The following is an 18,965-nucleotide window of genomic DNA, read 5'->3' as shown; positions in this document are numbered from 1 at the left end:
GACAACAAAGCTAGAATTGACTCTGAGGGTAGAGTCCTTGGAAAGAGCCTTCAACATGTTTGCGGTTCAGCGCAGAACTCTCTCTATGGCGCCTCCCTCAATCTTCCCCACAAGTGAGACTTTGATGCCTCTACAGAGTCACCGCTAGTGGCACGAATCAAATTCAATTAAATGATTTTCAATAAAAAAGGCCGCCTCTTATCAACCGCGCTCATTTGCACACGCTGACCTTGGTAGTGCGCTTGGCATTAGCATTCCTAGAGCTAGAGGGTAGGAAGCGATGGGGGTGAGGAGAATCAACACGGCGGGTGGCGGTTAGCGGAGACAAAAGGATTGGAAGGCGGGGAGCAGAAGGAGAAACTTTAAAAGAGGACGTAAATGAGAGAGAGGCAGACGCTGAATGAAAGAAAAGTAGGTTGAACTCTTTTAAAGGGCCCGACTTTGACAAAGTGTGATCACTCATTACCTTTCTGCGACAATAACCTCTTCAAGCTGCAGCTTGTCGAAGCTTTAATGCACACACTAATCTTCACATCTGTGCCTGACCTTTTCTTTCATGACTTTCCAGAACTCGCACAGATTTCCACACCAAGGCGGAATAAAGTGGCAGCAACCGGTGTACCCACAGCCGTCTGCATCCTTCAGCTCCTCCATCAGTCTGGCTGCTTCGCTCATTGTCATTCTAGGTCAGGGAATGATTACTGATGATGAGGAGCTGATAAGAAAGATTCACTCTAACCAAGGGCAAGGTCACCTCCCACTGCGAAGAAATGCAGATGTGATGAGATGGGGATAAGTGCCAATCCAGCATGCTCACACTTGTGCAGGTGCGCAGGTATAACGTCTTCTAGAGATGTGTGTTGCAAACAATCTGTACATGTGCTCCAAAAAGCCAATCATTGAAGGAGAAGAAGAGAACCACCTTGACTGTAGAGCTATAGTCTGACGTAGGGCTGACATGATACAAGGATGTTCAAATTTGATTTGACTTCAGTAAAAGTCATAGATGATATCAATTAGGGATGCCCTGATTTTTTTTTCCCAACCAATATACTTTTGAGTGAGACGAGCCAATAAGAGTAGTCTCGCTGAGGACTGTACATCTCTGATGGCCACTCTCAAAGACTGTTTGTTCAAGATGCCATCTTCAACAGAACGAAAATACAAGCTAAAACTTTTTAAATAAAATAGAATTGAACTTCCATTTAGAGTTATTTTAAGGGTTAAAGTGAGGGTTAGGATAACGAAGCTTAGAGTCAAAAACCTGACCTGAAAAACCTGATTACAAAATATCTTATAAAGCTGAGTTTCATTCTCTACAAAAAATTCTAAGGCAGCAAGCTTAGTTTACATAGCTCTGATAGTTGTGTAAGCTATGTACGTTAGCTACGTAGCTAACGTGGCCAAAGCTAAACTCACAGAGCAGCTATGTAAACTACGCAGCTACATTAGCCACGATGACTAAAGGTCACAATGCTAAAGATAACTTAGCTACCCTGGCTAAAGTAATAACGCTAATTTGGTAGCTAGCATAGCCGTGTTAGCTTTAGCTAAAGCTGACAAAGCTACAACGAACCATCATTCACGTAACCGTTTCTAAAATGGGTCTACACATAATTTAATTTCAGATTAGACCTCTGAACTTTTTCTGTTTAATTTATGAAATGTTGCCTTGTCCTAAATGTGTGCGATGTAGTTATTTTATCAATGTGACTGCAATTTTTTTTGTGTGTTTTTGCAAATTACAACACTTCCGTTCTGACAGAGACAGCATCTCAAATGAACCGTATGGAAAGTGGCCGTCACAGACGAACGGTCAACAGCTAGACTGTCTTTTCCAATGCTGATACAACTATATCATATGTTTTGATTTATTAGTTGGTTTACTGGATAGTCTACATACCTTTGTTGTGTACCAATACCACAGTATTGTGACCTAAAAAAACAAGCATAAAAGTCATCCTTATTGAGTCAACCACATGCTTTTACTTCCTTTGTTTAAAAGAACAGTACAAAAACCTCACAAGGAGCATTACAGTTAGTATCCTGCTGTACAGGCAACACAACATACTGACTCATTAATTATGGATTGATTTATAATAAATTCAATTATCAATGGACTTTAAAAATCATCAGGCCTATTGAACAGACTAAATAGTCCAATAAACAAAGGAAGTCTCAAGAGTCTCAGAACATTAACTAAGCTATATTATGCAACTGACGCTTTATATTGCTCAGAAAACAAATTTGGCCTTCAAATAAATGTACTTATTCAAGTTTCTCATTAAGAGCACCCATTTTAGATCACTTCATAAAGACCTTACCTTTATATGATAGTTATTTCTTCAACTGTAACTTTAATGCATCACAATTTACTTCATTTCAGCTAACACACTAACAGCTAACATTAGTTAGTTATCAGACAATGTTTTCAACATAGTTTTCAACGCTGGATTCAAATTTCTGATTTCTAAAGGCACTCAAAGTTGTTTTCATTTTTTTTAATTGGAGATTTTAACAGCTTTTTCTAGAAGATGACTGAGAGTTAGTGTTAATTTTGGCAGCTATTTCTAATTTTAGTTTTAGTCTTTAGATAAAGTGTCTTTTAGTTTTAGTCACATTTTAGTCATTTCTACCCTTTTTAGTTATAGCCTAGTTTTAGTCTATATAAAGTCCTCACATTTTAGTCTAGTTTTAGTCTATATAAAGTCCTCACATTTTAGTCTAGTTTTAGTCTATATAAAGTCCTCACATTTTAGTCTAGTTTTAGTCCATATAAAGTCCTCACAATTTGGTCTTTACTTTTGGTCAAAGCATTTCTTTTCTTGCCTAGTTGGTACCAAATCATGGAAGTGTGTTCAATGCACTCTGCCAAACCTGGGGTCCCTGCTTTCTACAGCTGAGAGCCAGAATAGATACAGCTGCATTATTTTTTGACAGAATTACCACCAGTAGAGAAATATAATGGATTTGGAATGTCAGATTAAAACTGCATTTAGTTTTAGTCTAGGTTTAGTTGACAAAATTAACACTGCTGAGCAGCAGAAAAGCTAATGGAGTTGTTGTGAAGTGTAAAGTCTAAGGTCTAGTCAAGGAAATACCAGTATTTTAGAAACTAGAGGATTTTCAATGCATTTTGGCCTTTCATTCACAGACACAAACAGTATTTGGAATTTCCCCTTTGGGACCAATAAAGGAATATCTTATCTTACATATTTACAGAAAAGTCACCTTTTGCAAAACTCACTCCAAGAGGAGGATTTTGAGAAACTCTGTCCACATGTGAACTCAGTGTTTACACCTAATAATCACCCAATACTTGGTCCTTTCTGTCTTTAATTTAGAAAAATGGCAATGAAAACTCCTTTATACCGTCTAAATTGCAAAATGTTGACAAGAAAACTTTGACTGTATATATATATGTGTGTGTGTGTGTGTGTAAAATTGACAGTTTGCATGAATTTGCATGCAATTTCTGATGGAATAATTTGTTTCCAGTGCAACTATCATCTGAAAAGTTGTAGTTTTTAAATGTATGTGTGTATTTCTTTTAAAGTGTTAGTTTCTTTCATGTCTACCAATCAATACAAGATAGAAAATGCATCAGTTTAAAACATGTGTTATCAAAAAATAATTACATATTTTCTTAAATTCTAATAACTTTAATGTGAAGCCCAATGGCATTTATAATATAAATATGTAAACTTCATAAAGATTGCATTTAACCTTGAGCTTCTCCGCAGGAGTGAAACTGCCTCCAGTGATGTCAGTTGGCTAGATGGGTACAGCTGCTACTTGAGGCAAGAACCTTAAGGCTAAATTAGCCGCCAAGGATAATACTACTGAAAGCTTCCCTGTCTGTGGTTAGGTTGTATTGTGGGTAGTGTGGACAGCAGGTTTTGACAAGGATGAGGAAAGAATTGAGTTACACTGACAATATTTATTGTTTTGCTGGATCAATTTTGATCCTGTTAAGTCTGTTCTAAGTCACACAATGTTCTGGGGAGGCCTGCAAAACTACATCCATGGAATTTGTCTCACCGCATCAATAAATCTTGACAAGTCCTGTTACAAAATTGAAAAATATCAGCACAAATCCAGCAAACAAAGCATCAAAATTGGCTAGGACTCCTTTATTGGCAAAAAAAAACAAATCAAAGAAAGAAAATCTCTTTCCAAATCCACCTCAGCATCCTTTTTTGAGTAGGCAGTCCAGAGCAGAAGTGTCTGCTGGGCCTTATTCGGCACTGCCAGTGCCATAAAACCAACACCTCTGCTGGCTGGAGAATATTGATCACCTCAGAAACAAATCCCATCCTATTTCGGGACCATGATGAAAAGAGACAGAGACAAAGCCGAGCTGAAGAGAAGTTTCTGGTTTTAGTTTTCAGGGCTGATTTCATTTCACACACTGCAGAAGTTCTGCGGTTTAGGAGGGGAAATTCAGACACCCTTCTTGAGAACAAATATGGGAAGATGAATGACAAACGACAGCTGGGAACAAATGCTTTTAAACCAAAGCTCCAAACTACCTCCAGGAAAGGACTAGGCATCAAAAAGTACTTGCAGGGTTAAGTATAAATGCAACTCCCAATTCCCAAAAAGTTGGGGCACTGTGTAAAATGTAAACAAAAACAGAAAAAACAACTTCAAATCTCATAAACCTGTCACAGTTAAACATAATAAAATATGTTTAAACTGACTATTTTTACTATTCCATGCAAAGAATGACCTCACTTTGAATTTCATGGCAGCCAGACATCTCAAAAAAGCAGGGACAGGGCAACAAAAGGCTAATAATACAAATGGTCAAAAGTCTATATTGGATGCTTGTGATCTTCAGGGCATCAGGTGGTACTGCATTGAAAACAGGCATGATTCTGTACTGGGAATCACTGCATAGTCTAAGTAACACCTCCAGAAATCACTGTTTGTTAACACAATTGACTGTGCCATCCACAAATGCAAGTTAAAGCTGCATAATGCAACAAGGACACCACATGTGAGCACAATCAAGAAACACCACCATCATCTTTGGGCCAAAGCTCATTTAAAATGGGCCAAGGCAAAACGGAAAACTGTTTTGTGGTCACATAAGTCAAAATTTGACTTTTATTTGGAAACCATGAGCGCTGTGTCCTGCTAACTGACTAGAAGAGGGGCCGTATAGCTTGCTATTATGGACATATGTGAACACCTTCCACCCCATCATCCATGGGCCAAAGCTCATTTCGCTCATTCTCTCAGCTCAAAAGTCTGCATCTCTGGTAGTACAGGGTTGCATTCGTACCTATGGCAGGGACCATCAACTACATTCGTACATCGGCCAGATTCTGTTTGGAAAGATGCTGTTGGGGCCAGACTTTTAAATGAACCAAATAAAATAGATGCTATTGCAATTTCCAAGAGCTTTAAATGGAAAGTTGACAACAAAAACCTGGAGATATAAGCAAGGCGTGAATGACACGTATGTGTTTATCATGCACCGTATTTACTAATGAAGACTGATTGGAGGATTCCTTTAACATGGGCCAAACGTAAGCCATTCCTGATTAAACTATTTCAATATTGATCATTTTTGGGGTTAATGTAATACCTATAGGGATGCAAACACAAAAGATGTCCTAAAACCATACACCTTCTGAATTTCAAAGTCATTTGGGGGCCAGATGAGAAGCTTTGGGGGGAGGGGGGTCTGATATGGCCCGCAGCCACCAGTTGATGATGACTGGCCTATAGCTTTGGCAGCTGTCACATCTGGGAAGGCACTATAAATACAGTGCAGAAACACGCCCGTCATCTATGGGTCAAAGCTCATTTACAATGGATTGCAGCAAAATGGAAAACTGTTCTGTGGTCACAATAATCAATATTTGAAAAAAACAATTTAAACAATGAGCACTGCGTCCTGCTGAATGAAGAAGAGAAGGGCCATCCAGCTTGTTATAATGGGGTTGCATTAGTGCCTATAGTGTGGGCAGCTTACACATCCGTAAAGGCACTATCAGTGCTGAAAATTATATAGACGTGTTAGAGCAACATTATGGTCCTATCCATGCAACAGCTCTTTCAGGGAAGGACTTTCATATTTCAGCAAGACAATACTACTCCAGATACTGCATCCATCACAGCTGCATGGCTTCATAGTAGAAGAGTCCAAGTGCTGATTTGGCATGGCTGCAGACCAGACCTTTCACCAGCAGAAAATCTGGTGCAAAAATTCAATTTATATCCTATATCAGACAAGAATGGGACAACATTCCTCTCCTAGAACTCCAGCAACTGGTCTCCTAACCCCCTAGACATTTATAGACTGTTGTTAAAAAGAGGAGAGGAAGTTTCACAATGGTAAACATGGCCCTGTCACTACTTTTTTTATATGTGTTGCTGCCATCAAATTTAAAATGAGCTCTTAAAGGTTTATTGTGAATAAATTATGGGTTTATGAGATTTGCAAATCATTGCATCTGTTTTTCATATGTTACACAGCATCCCAACCTTTTTGGAGCTGGGCTTGTTCTAGGAGAAAACTAAACTATGCAAAGAAAGTACAAAACAAGACTTACATGCGACTGCTAGGTGGTATCTTGCGTCCATCTCTGTACCAGGTGACTTGGGGTTGGGGGAAGCTGCGAATACGTGGCGCCTGGATAACGGCGCCCTCGCCTTGAGAGACTGACTGGCTGCGTTCGCCTTCTTCAAAACTGCCCATAACTACAGGAAACAGAAAAACACAAGAGGGAGTTAGAAAAGAAAAGCAAATATGAAGTCAAAGGCACAATTTTCCCTTTCTTTCTTCAATCTGACTTTTGTTCCCTGCAGTTCTTTTGCCATCTGTTTTCTGTTGTGCAATGTGACAATGAGCTGCTTTGATGGACAGCGCCGTGTTGTTGCCATGGTTTCGAGAGTACATCAAGAAAAAAAAGGGCTGGAAGCAACTGAGATGTAATGACTCACAGAGGGACACTAAATTGACTCATATTCATATTCCGTATCCTCTGTGTGGATGCACGGAGGCCGATCAATCTCGATCACACTCTAAATGTGTGCATTACTCAACATGCTAGATGACCAGAGCCGCTGCTTTTCTATTATCTCCTAATACATTTCATTTGTTACGGCGCTTTTTATTCCCCTCCTGCCTCTTTATATCTTAAAAGCTGACAAAAATGCAGCGTTAATATCCCTGCTCCATGCTTGGTCCATTTGTAAGTGAGATCTATGGGCAGAGTTTGATTTTCTTATTTATTTTTTGATGGATTTTGTGTCAGTCGTCCCTAACTTCAATTGTTGTTTCGATCTCAGCCCTGCAATTTTCCAGTGCAATCATATTGGCTGATGCTGACTGTAAACCTTCATAGGACGGCAGCAACAAGCACTCTTTTGTATTTTCTTCCTACAACACAATCTGACGGTTAAAGTGGAGACTCTGGTTTCGAAGATGTGACAGCTAAACCACAAAATCTGTTTCCAAAGCTGTGTAAAATGTGATTTTTAAACAGAATACAGTGACGTGCAAGTACCTTTCTACATACATTTAAGGAACACTACTTGGCAGAAAATGCCCTGCTAAAAAGATGCTCTCTGGCTAACTCAAGCTTACAAGGAAGCACATTGCTTGAGACCACCATATGGGCATATATATTGATGACAATACATGTCAAATACAATGAAAATCAAAGATCATCAGTAGCATGCTCTAAAGTAGGATGTAACTTAATATTAGGGTGCAACAAAAGCTTTAGGCTTAAAAAGAGGTAGCTAGGGTGGAGGACGCTAAGTTTTGCCAGTAGCAGCAGCTTGGTGCATCAGCACTGAGGCAACTAAGGGATCATCGAGAGTGACGTCATACCTAAATGGACTGCCGTGTTGAGAGAAAGAGCTGTGATTGGCTGTGAGAGATGGGAGATGATAATTGACTGTTGCATGGCGTATGGCTCCCAGGTCCAGCACTGACTTAATGCTAAGCTTCATTTAATAAAACACAGCACAAAAACAAGACATTTTATGTTCAAATTGGTGAACTTACTGATCTGTATGAAAATATACACACATTCCAAGTTTGATGGAACATGTTCCAAAAAAGTTGGGACAGAGGCAAGAAAAGAATACTGAAGTTGTGGCGTGCTCAGATACGCTCAGTAGGTTAATTGGTTTCAGGTGAAATAAAAGGAAAACTCTTGAGGGATTCAGTGATTCAGTTAGTGATGGTGCAATGTTCTTCACGTTGTGAAAGACTGTATGGACAAATTGTCCAACAGTTTAGGAACACCTTTCCTTAAAGTGCAGTTGAAAGGAATGGATATTTCACCAAATCCACACACAGTGCATCAGGGTCTCTTGGCAAGACAGCGTGGCACTCATGGTATCTGAGCATGTGGACGAAGGTTGGGGCCTTTTGGTCCTTGGGCCTCCTGGTCCTACTATACTCATGTGAGGCCCTGGATGCAGATTAATTGCCAGAGAAGCTTGCTGGAATCTGCTGCGATTACCTCCCTTCAGCCCATTTTTGGGTTTCATTGGCAAGACCGCGTGTCTAATGCTGACATACTCAAGAGCATGTATGGAAGGGTCAGCTGCTGGGTACAGGAGCACCAGTTGCACTCCGACAGGCACCTCCAGTGCTTTCCAGGGCCTAATACAGCTCACTGCATACTGGGCGCCCAACACCTGATGGGTTAAACTAAGCCTTGAAGGCAGCTGCATGCACCATGAAGGGTTAGCAGGGAGGATACCTAAAGAGATGGGACATGGGCTTGGCACAGGCCTGGATGAGAGCCATCAGGAAGCCAGAGCAGTACAGGGCCAGGGATGGCTCGGCAGGTGCTGAACCAGCATGTCCCCATACCTGACCATCCTCAGTCCATAACATCATCAAAAGATTTGGGAAATCTTTTAAGGGGCAAGGTCAAGCGCCAACACTGACTGGCCATAAACTCTGATCCCACAGGTGGCACTGCATCACAAACGGGTATCATTCTGTGATGGATATTTCAACATAGTGCCATCAGCTTGGTACATTATGAAGTGCACAGTAAAATGGTGCAAATGTGGCAGCACAATGTTGAGCAACTTAGGATGTACATCAAGCAAAATTGGGGAAAAAAAATCTAATTGATACCTATAAACTTGTCTCCGGATGCTTACAGAGTGTTTTAGAAGAAAAGGTGAGGTAACACGGGCACATGCTCTTGTCCCAACTTTTTTGGACTTTTTAAAATATTAAATTAAAAATTTATCTATATTTGCAAATAACAACAAAATGTATCACTTTGGATATTAGATAGTTGTCTTTGTGTTGCATTCAACTAAATATAGGCTGTTAATCACTATATTCTGTTTTATTAACATTATACTTGATGTCCGAACTTTTTTGGAATTTGGGTTTTTTAAATAAAAATGTTGGTGTAAATTGCTCCAAGAGACCCAGAGAAGATTCATAATTGTCTCTTTATTTCAAACAAGAAGAAAAAATGATAATCAAACACTCAATTAAGTGCTTATACAGCTTAGACATGATGATATCTTCAAGGATCAAGGTATGTGGGCTTTGAACCAGGGTGTGTTGGCATGGTTTTGCATCGATGGAAATCTTATTTTCCTCTCTCCCTTGTGCTCTCTTTCAAAGGAATCAAAAAAGGTAATCTGGCTTTGCCGTGCAGCTGTGGTTCTTAGTTTAAATGAAAATCTGGGAAGTGTGCAAATCCAGACTTTGATCTGCAGTTTCGGCGCTGTGATGTCCTCCTCCCATTGCCTAAACTCTAATGCCTCACCATGTTTCCCTTTCTCTGAGGTGTGTCTCTGCAATCCTAATTGTGCCGCCTCAATGGGAGACTTTTTTTTTTTCTTTTGCAAAAGAGATCTCTCTATCATTCCCTCCCTCCCTTCTGTATCTGCCTCATCCCATTTCTCTTGTGGTTGTCCTTAATTCCCCTTTTCTTTACCCTGCCTCACTGTCTCTACCCCTTCATGAGCGACTGATGAGAGGGAAGAGGAGAATTATGGAAATGGAAAGAGGTGGGAATAAACGAAAATGGAAAACAGTGGGTTGCAAGCCAAGGAATAAATAGAAAGCAGAGTTGGCCAAAAATGGACAGAGACAAGCGAGAGGGAGCAACGACAGAAAGGCAATAAACATGGATGGAAACAAGGCCCCTCATGGTTGACCAAAGATCACTGTATAAAAGTGTCTTTTAAATGGTTGGGTTACAGTGAAAAGAAAATCAAAGTCTATCCTTTGAGTCTGTTGGAACCCACAATCATAACTGATGAATCTTCCCTTCTAAGAAAGCCTGGCGTATAACGTATTCATGTGACACATTTGAACAGTTTGAATTGGTAAATTCAGTCCTTTCTGTGTGTGACTCACAGAAAACTACAAGGATGGGATTTGGTTTCTATTAAGCACGCACTAATAGGCACCAAAAAGTGTTTTTTTTTTTTGTTGTTGGTTTGTTTTTTTACAGAATGCCTTCGGACATTAGATACTTCTGCACCATGAGTGAAGTTACCCACTCAGTTAGAGAAGTCCCACCTGTGGGACTAATGCTGGCCTTACACCAGGGGACTTTACTAAAACTCTTGAGAGACTCTAAACAGGCTGACATCTGAGACCCTGTCACATCTAAAGACAATTTGGTGGAAAGCCGTTGAGTTTTTAATCTCAGACTAAGATTTTGCAAAGACTGATGGTCGCCAACTACAAGACTAGAATATTCCTCTCCTTTTGAGATTATTTCCCATCATGCATCTGGTGAAAATTCAATTCAAACTCATATTCAAACACTTCAGAATAAAAGAACCGTATGAAAATGTGAGCTGCCGCACCACAGACACAAACTGATCAGGCTGTTACTTTGAAAACCCCACTGGCGATGGACCGTACCTGCCATGTCAGCCTGGAATTAATTGACAGACAAGGCACACAAACACACAGGTGCAGAGATCTGACTGCAGCTGTGGACAGAAAAGTTTCTCAGTCTCTTGAGGTGGATATTCAGCAGCTCTAGATTGATCGAGGCTCACAGTCATATTTTGAAGAATGAATTGAATTAATGTGCTTTCGCACAACACCGGCTCCCATTGGTTGTGGAGGACGGTCGCGTCACTGAGAAACACAATTTGCATTTGGCAAGACTTAAGACTAACGACAATATCAAAACCGTTTGATATTGTCGTAACAACAGAAATGAAGAAAGACCACCTTAAAATGACTAAAATCGAGTCTTAACTCCACCTTAAGCCTAACAACTGAGACAATGGGAACGAACTGCGACTTTAGCAAGAATCCCAAGATTTTACTCTGACTTCGAAACTTTGTCAGCGACTAGCTGTATCAAATAAAAATAGTATAAATACTTTCCCCCTATTAATACATGTTTAAAAAACTAAAAGACAATATTTTGGGAATTTGAACAGGTATTCACAGAGAAATACAATACAAACTACACTAAACCTTAAGATCAACAAAAAAGAACAAATACCAAAACAGATCAATAAGCTGTGAGCACCTGGTGAAAATCATCCCCTTATACGGCCCTTTAGACACATTTACAAAGTTCAGTACCAATAACAAATTCTGAAACACAAAAAGCAAAACATTTTTATAGTAAAACTATACTTGAAATTTTACAGTTCGCAACTGTTGCAAAACACTTTTACAACTTATGCAACAAAATTACAATCAATGTATGTTACAGAAAGGTCATGTACCAAATGGCTGATGTGAATCATGTCTCAGTTTTTGTCCGTTTTGTAAAAGTGTTTCAGTCTTTGTAGTTTTGCATCAGACTTTGTAGATTTGTTCCCAGTTTTGGCGGAGATGTTTTCACACTTCTCCTCTTCTCTTCTGAGTCCCAGCTGGCCCTGGTTGGGTTGAATCCACCAGTTTGCTCCACTGTTTAATTAGTGCTGAAGTCATGTTATTTACAGGAGCTGCACATGCCCAGTACCTCATTTTGTCTGGTTACTCTGATTGGTCCGTATTGAATGTGACAGAACATTCGTCAACTCACCTTCTGAGAATTTATCTTGTGGCAGTATCCGCCACCACTGCAGCGATCCAAGTTTGCTTTGCTGTCAGATCACATCTTAAACCTTGGAGGGCACTTTTAGCAGCTTTTCTCCATCATTAAGAGACATGTCTCTACTGTTTAGTAAATACATTGAATGGAGTGTATTTTTTATAAACACAGGCCTCAATTAAGAAAAATAAGTCAAAGATGGGTGAAGCTGAGCAGTGCTGGTCTCTGCCTTTCATATTATATTATTTTAAATGAGAGCTCCCCGGCTGCAGGATTTACATACTCTGCATTTAATTTATATTGTGAAATTATTAATGTATATTATAAAGACTTGTTACTTTCAGCCCTGAACATTAATCACTTCATTTTATTGATCAAAAACTGGCATACAGCCAGTTTAATTCCAATGAATGTGGAACAACTGGAAGACTTTGGCTGGAAGTAAGAATTACTGAACAACAAGGCATTTCAGCTGGGGCAGCCCTGGAGGGACAAGACACAGACAGAGTACAGAGGAGAAGGACTGGTGCGACTGTTGAGCTCTCTCTGTCTCTTCCTTTCTCACGCCTGGTTGGCTGCATTGTTCAGTCAGGTAAAGTGCTGTGTCACATCCACTCAAATGTCGCTGGAACAAGGGAAACCCAGTGAACCTGGCATACCCTGGGAAGGCGGGATAATGGGCGTAGGATGGTTGAGAGAGGGTCGGATGGGGGCGGATTCGAGGTAACAACACTCCAGACACCTCTGCGGCGAGTCTATAATAGCTCGTTAACAAGACGAGGGAGCCAGAAAAAGTGGCGGTGGAATTTTACAGAACTGTATCTCATTTGAGGCCTGCATGTGCCGTGGAAAGGACAGATGTTGTTGACAAAGGAGGATGGAAAAAAGCAGCGGTCATACAGGAATGAAGCAAAGTTAAAAACAGCCATGGTGACAGTATCAGTCTAATGAGAATGCCAAGTGGAACAGCTGTCTGGGTTGATAACACTGCAAATAAAATGCAGGTAGATCTTTGGGCCCGCCGGCATCTGTCCCTCCCTAGTCAGTCAGCCCTTGATGCAAAGGCAAGCAGAGAGAGGGCTTACTGTGTACTCTGCAGGCAGTCAGACTCACAAACACTCTTTAATTTACATCTATCCATCAATTTCTTAAAACCAGGACTGGCAGAATCCCATACCCACTAGAGCAGGGGTGTCCAAACTATGGCCCGGAGGCCAAATGCGGCCCTTTGCCCATTCATAATTGGCCCGCAGCAAACTCTAAAACATAAATGAAAAATGGCTCCCATTAGAACATGATGCTCGTGCTTGACTGTACATTGTATCTGTGTTGTCTTATTGACAGACAAGAATATTTTTGTGTCACCTTGGGGGCTCGTCCGGAAAGGTAACACAAAACTGTACTCGTCTGCTAATAAGAAAACACAAAAAAAATTACAGTTCATGAAGATGCTATGAATTACCTGCTGTGGTAGTTCTGTAAACAAACATTTTGACATGACAGTTTATTGACGTGCACCTTGTTGTTTCTTAAAATCTTTACCTAAATTAGACTGGATTGACTAACTTTGATATCATAAAGGAGAGGTATATGAAAGAGGCCCTACCATCCATCAGATTTTCTGTATGTGACCCTCAGTTTGGACACCCCTGCACTAGAGAGACAGTGAGAGGTCATTTTGACTGTTCACGTAGACGTTTTTCAGCACCATGGCTTGTCGCCACTGGGGGACGCCTGACAGGTGTATTTAGGTAGCAATGGCTGAATTAATTTTTTAAATACCTGCCGGATTAGCAATAGAGGAGGAAGAATTTGTCAGTAGAAACAAGTGCCAACTCTTGCACATCCAAAGAAAAAAAATAAAGTATATTAAAGTGCAGCTATTTAACCTCATCAACTCAAACACCGTGTCATGAGCTGTAGACTCTCAAACAGGTCGCTCAGTTGAGGTGGAAAAGCAAATCCCCTGCCACGCTGGGTTGCCGTGCCGAGTCAAACCAAGTAGAGCCAAGCTGCTCAGTGTAATGGAAAAGCCCAAGTGGAGTGACGGGGCATGGGCCTGGTGCAGGCCTGGACGATGGGCATCAGGGGGCCAGAGCAGTACAGGGCCAAGGTTTACGGGGCAAGTGCCGAACTGGCATATGCTCCCATACCTGACCTGAATCTATTTTTGAATAAAAGTAGAGCATAAGTGAGCCTCTAAACCTCATGAAGTGCATTAAATCAGCCAAAATCTGTGCAGACAAAATGACTGCCTGCCTGGGGGCTTTCAAGGTAGAAGTGATCATATTTTCTTTGCATTAAAATAACATTTTAAATAAAAATACAGACACTATTAGGAGAAGTCACTGGCCAGCAGCATTATAGCTTTAAATTCAGCAAAGTTAAACATACAGTGCTTAACAAATTTATTAGACCACCTGTCTCAGAGACCATCCAGCATCATGAAATGCTTTAATGCGGACTCTTTCATTTTCAGTGAGCTCTCCACGTTTTACCATTTTGAACAGGAATGAGGGATTTCAAACTGAATTTACCTTTTTATACCAAAATTTGAGCCGGCTCACTGGGCTTCTCTGAGAAGTCAGAATTAATCAAGCATAACATTCAACCACTAAAACTCATTTTTCTCTTCAGGAATGCAAGTAAATAACTATAATTTGACATATTAATTAAGAAATATTAATGTGCTTTACTTTTTTTTAATTTTTTTGTAAATCAGCAAATTTGAAAATTCATGGATAACAATAATAATTCTATTTTAGCATTAAAAATATTATTTGGGTTAAAGAGCTTCTACACATTGGTGTATTAACCATTGCAGAAACATAAAAAATGATTTTGGTTTTACCAATTTTTATCAATGTTGTTAACTTAGGGCAGCTGTGGCATAAACCTTACTTTGGGTGGTGGTCTAATAAATTTGTTAAGCACTGTATTACAAATGTGAAAACATTTTTAAAGACCGACACGGTCTTTCTAAAGCAGTGATACTCAACCCTGCTAAACCAAAGAGCCAAACTGTTGAAAAATACCTTTACAAGGAGCGCAATCTAAGTGGTGAAAAGTGGCAATGAAAAATGGGTTTACGTGGCAATAAAAATAAGTTAAAGGTGGCAAAGATGGTCAAGAAGTGGATAAAAGTGGCAAAAATGGGTGAAAAGGGGAAACACAGGCACAAAATTACAATAACTGGGTGAAAAATGGCAACAAAAAAAATGGGAGGAGAGGTGGCTGTGAAGAGCAGAAAGCTGCAAAAAAATGGGTGATAATTGACAAAAAAAAGAGTTACAGGTGGTAAAAATGGTCAAATACAGCAAAAACATGGCAAAAGATGGAGTGGTAAGTTACTAAAATGGGCTAAAAGCAGCAAAAAGTCTCAAAATGGGAAAAAAGTGGCATTTAATGGCATAAGGCAGCTTGAATGGGTGATAATTGACAGAAAAATTAGTTACAGGTGGTAAAAATGGTCAAAAACATGGCAAAAAAGGGCAATGGAAATATACAGACAAAAAATAAAGGTTGACAAATAGGTCTGAAATTAACGCCTACTGTGTAAGTGTGGGAAACAAACAGATTAAAGTGACTTGCAACAGATAATTTCTGAGGTCAAATTTTTCCTTTTTAAGGGTCTCTGGGGGAATAATATTTCAAATTAAGACATCAAAGAGCCACAAATCTTCACAAAAGAGCCACACGTTGAGTATCACTGCTCTAGAGTTAAACATCCACCTGGCTCCATTTATCTGAGTTTCACCTGCGCCCCGTGCTGATACTTACAGGCCACCTGTACTTCTGTGCGCCTCTGTAGAAGAGCTCCAACCCGATTCCTCACGATGCAGCGGTAAAAGCCGGCATGGGAGCGGTCTAACGAAGGGATTAGGTACCTTAAATAAGCAAAGACACACACAAAACGGGGATGAGCATTCTCTTAAATCACAGTAAACTAATTAAGACAAAAGTAGGAATCAAAAGGGTGCTAATGCAGGCGCACAAACACCAGCATCTGCTAATTTGTTAGCACAAACACACAATTACACACACACACTTAAGACCATCTAATAGAGCAACAAGGGCACAGAGGACATCAGAGCTTAGCTGTTGTTTATTCCTACAATAATGATGCTCGAGAGGCTAACGGAGCTACCACAACCAATCTCTCCCCCAGGACACACACTCTTACAACCATAGCCACACACACTTTTACTGTGTCTCTATGCAAACGCACACACACAGACACACGTGGCTGCTCTAAATCCCCCCTGGACAAAGGGCTGAAGCCGTACATCTTCAGCGGTTGACACTCTCCTCATGACCTTGACTTCAGTGTCCAGCTGTGGTGGCAGTACCGCGTCCCCGCCAGCTGGAGGCAGCGTTACATGTCCTTACAAAGCTGCTGTGTGGTGTGGTGTGGTGTGGTGTGCGACTAACAATTGGCTTGATGTATGCAGTATCTTGAGCCACATCTGGTGTTACAGCTGATGCCAGAAGATTAAGTGGCGAGAGATGATGTTGGCTCTCATTTATTTTTGCAAACACTTTAGTAAAGCTATAATTCAAACTCATCTGGCAGCAGGCCATGGACACATTGTAAATCAGAGGAAAATATGACTACTACACAAAGAATATACAGCACACTATTTAAACTACACACATAGATAAACTAAAAATAGCACACTTTAAATGAAAAATATGCCTTAATTACTCTTCATCAAATCAGTAGAGGTGCTAAAATAAGTCTGTGAATCCATTAGTTCATTTTTTTCACAGGTTCCAGCTTCTTGCTGTTTTTCCTCTTTATTTATGACCGCAAGACCATGAGTTATTAAAGTTAGGAACATTTGTTGGACAAAGAAAGCCATTTGAAGAATTTTCTGCTGTGCTGGGAAATTATAAAAAATGCAATGACAGAGTTTTGACTAAATGACTAGAGGATTCTTCATAAAAAAGTAGGCACACAGCATATTTAGGAACCAAAGGGACAGAATAACAATACATTTTGTATGTATAAGGGGCGGTCACTGTTTTTCCATAAAAATCTTTCATTAAAATTTCATTAATGATTTTTTAAAAAGCCTTCCAGAGGATTATCATTTATCAGAAATGTCTATCGCATCAAATGTGACTCAAAAAAGTGAAATTTTATGGCAAATTTCCTTTTTTTGGATTGGGTTGAAGGTTTGATAAACACCTCAGTTCCAAAAGATTATAATTTTCTGGTTATTTTTTAAGTTTTCAGGCTTTAAATGATGAATTAATATTGCGGACTCTTATTTTTGCAACTGTCACAAAATGCAAAAGCACACACTGAGAAAATACGTTATTTGGTTTAGTATTAAAGTGGTCTAACAGCAGAGCTTGGTTACATTACTGTTGTAAAATCTCCATTCAAAGACATACAAGACATTTAAATACTTATCCATGATCAGTCAGTATGTTTATACAACATTAAAAAGTCAATCCATGATGTTATGGCAGCTTTAGACTGGGCGTTTGCTGTGTGACCGCTGCGCCATGATTTGCTCTGGTTTGTGGCTTCAGATTGGGTGCGTGTCTGCTGCAAGTTGCTTGTCTTTTTCATAAGTTTTATCTCTGTAGATCTCCCACCAAGTGATTTCATTCATTGTATACTGAGCAGAGAGACTTTTCAAAATAAAGTAATTCCTGTGCAAACGGGATTAGTTTATCCACAGAAATACCAAACCGCCTTTTACTTTGAAAGGCACAGTCTTCCCCCTACATATTCCACTAAAGTGGACATACATTTCTCCTCAAACAAGGCAAACATCAACCCTACAAAGCAGACTGATTAGCCAGATTCCATGTCGATCATCAGGCAGATCCAGCTTGCAAATCTGAAACGATTGTGTCAGGTCTGAAAATGGACCTAACCATTCAACCATCCGGATGTATCTATAGTTTAGTGATAGTTTTATCAGAACTAGACCTCATTTCTGTATTTAAAAAGCAAAGAACAGCACCGAAAATTTGCGATAGTTACAGGTGGGGTAAGCCAGTGATGGCTACCACCAGTGTAGCGATTAGCCCAGAAGTAGCTACAGTATAGTGCCAGTTTTATCAGAAGTGGATCACATTTCTTAATTAAACAAGAGCAAAGAGCCACACCGAAAGCTTCTCTTGGTGGAAAAGTTTATTTTTTTTGCACTTGTCCTGACTGACCTTGGCATGAGTTTTATCCACCAACTAGCTCCACTGTTCATAAAATTTTGTCTTGTCGCTCTGATTGACCCTTGATGAATGTGACAGACAGAATAAGGTGTATAGAAAATGGATAGATGGATGGTAATACATAGATTCAAAATCTAAAGGAGCAGCAAGCTTTTCCCTTTTGTCATTGTTCATAAAATCAGTTCATTGGCAGGGTCAACTGGATGTTAGAATAGTGACTAACTATAAGGTGGCTTATCACCACCTACAAGAGACAAGGATTGGCCTAATTGATCTCTAACTGCAGCTTGATTTCACTGTGCATGTAAACATAACCAAGTTATTATGACAGTGTGCACACATCTTTTCATCTGCAATACACCAGGGCATATTCATGAATGATAATCTCAACAGCAACATGATCCACATGGACTTCGCCTATTTTTAGTCAATCTAGCGATTTATTTCAGAGATCAGTCATCCAGGCAGCTCAGCATGCCAGGCACCAACATTTTAACTGCTTTCAAATAACTAATAAATGGTGGAGCGGTGGGAGATGTATGGAGCGGCCAACTGTTAAAGTGGTTGCACAGACAGTCTCTAATGGCATGTTTGATGGCAAAAGTTGCAAACAAGCCTACAGCGACTAGTACATGTTTGATTCGAGCTGCACTAGCACAACACTTTCTTGTCAAAATAAACACTTCTTGTGGGAGGTGGAAGCGTGGCCACCAGGAAACGTGTTTGCCGTCTTTGCTGTCACATCCCTGCGTT

General features: G+C 40.0%; 1 protein-coding gene across 1 annotated transcript in view; it reads right to left on the bottom strand.

Annotated features, from left to right (window-relative positions):
- sdk2b (sidekick cell adhesion molecule 2b) overlaps window positions 1–18,965 on the bottom strand; it is a 179,467-nt gene that overhangs the window by 132,640 nt on the left and 27,862 nt on the right. Inside the window, exons 2-3 of the mRNA XM_041815899.1 lie at window positions 15,804–15,910; window positions 6,567–6,714 (exon numbers count right to left, since the gene is read on the bottom strand). Coding sequence (XP_041671833.1) covers window positions 6,567–6,714; window positions 15,804–15,910 — 255 coding nt within the window. The remainder of the gene's footprint in view (window positions 1–6,566; window positions 6,715–15,803; window positions 15,911–18,965) is intronic.

Source organism: Cheilinus undulatus, linkage group 20, assembly GCF_018320785.1.
Source record: "Cheilinus undulatus linkage group 20, ASM1832078v1, whole genome shotgun sequence".
Taxonomy (NCBI): Eukaryota; Metazoa; Chordata; class Actinopteri; order Labriformes; family Labridae; genus Cheilinus; species Cheilinus undulatus.
Note: the sequence above shows the minus strand (reverse complement) of the source record. Positions and strands in the feature narration are given on the sequence as shown.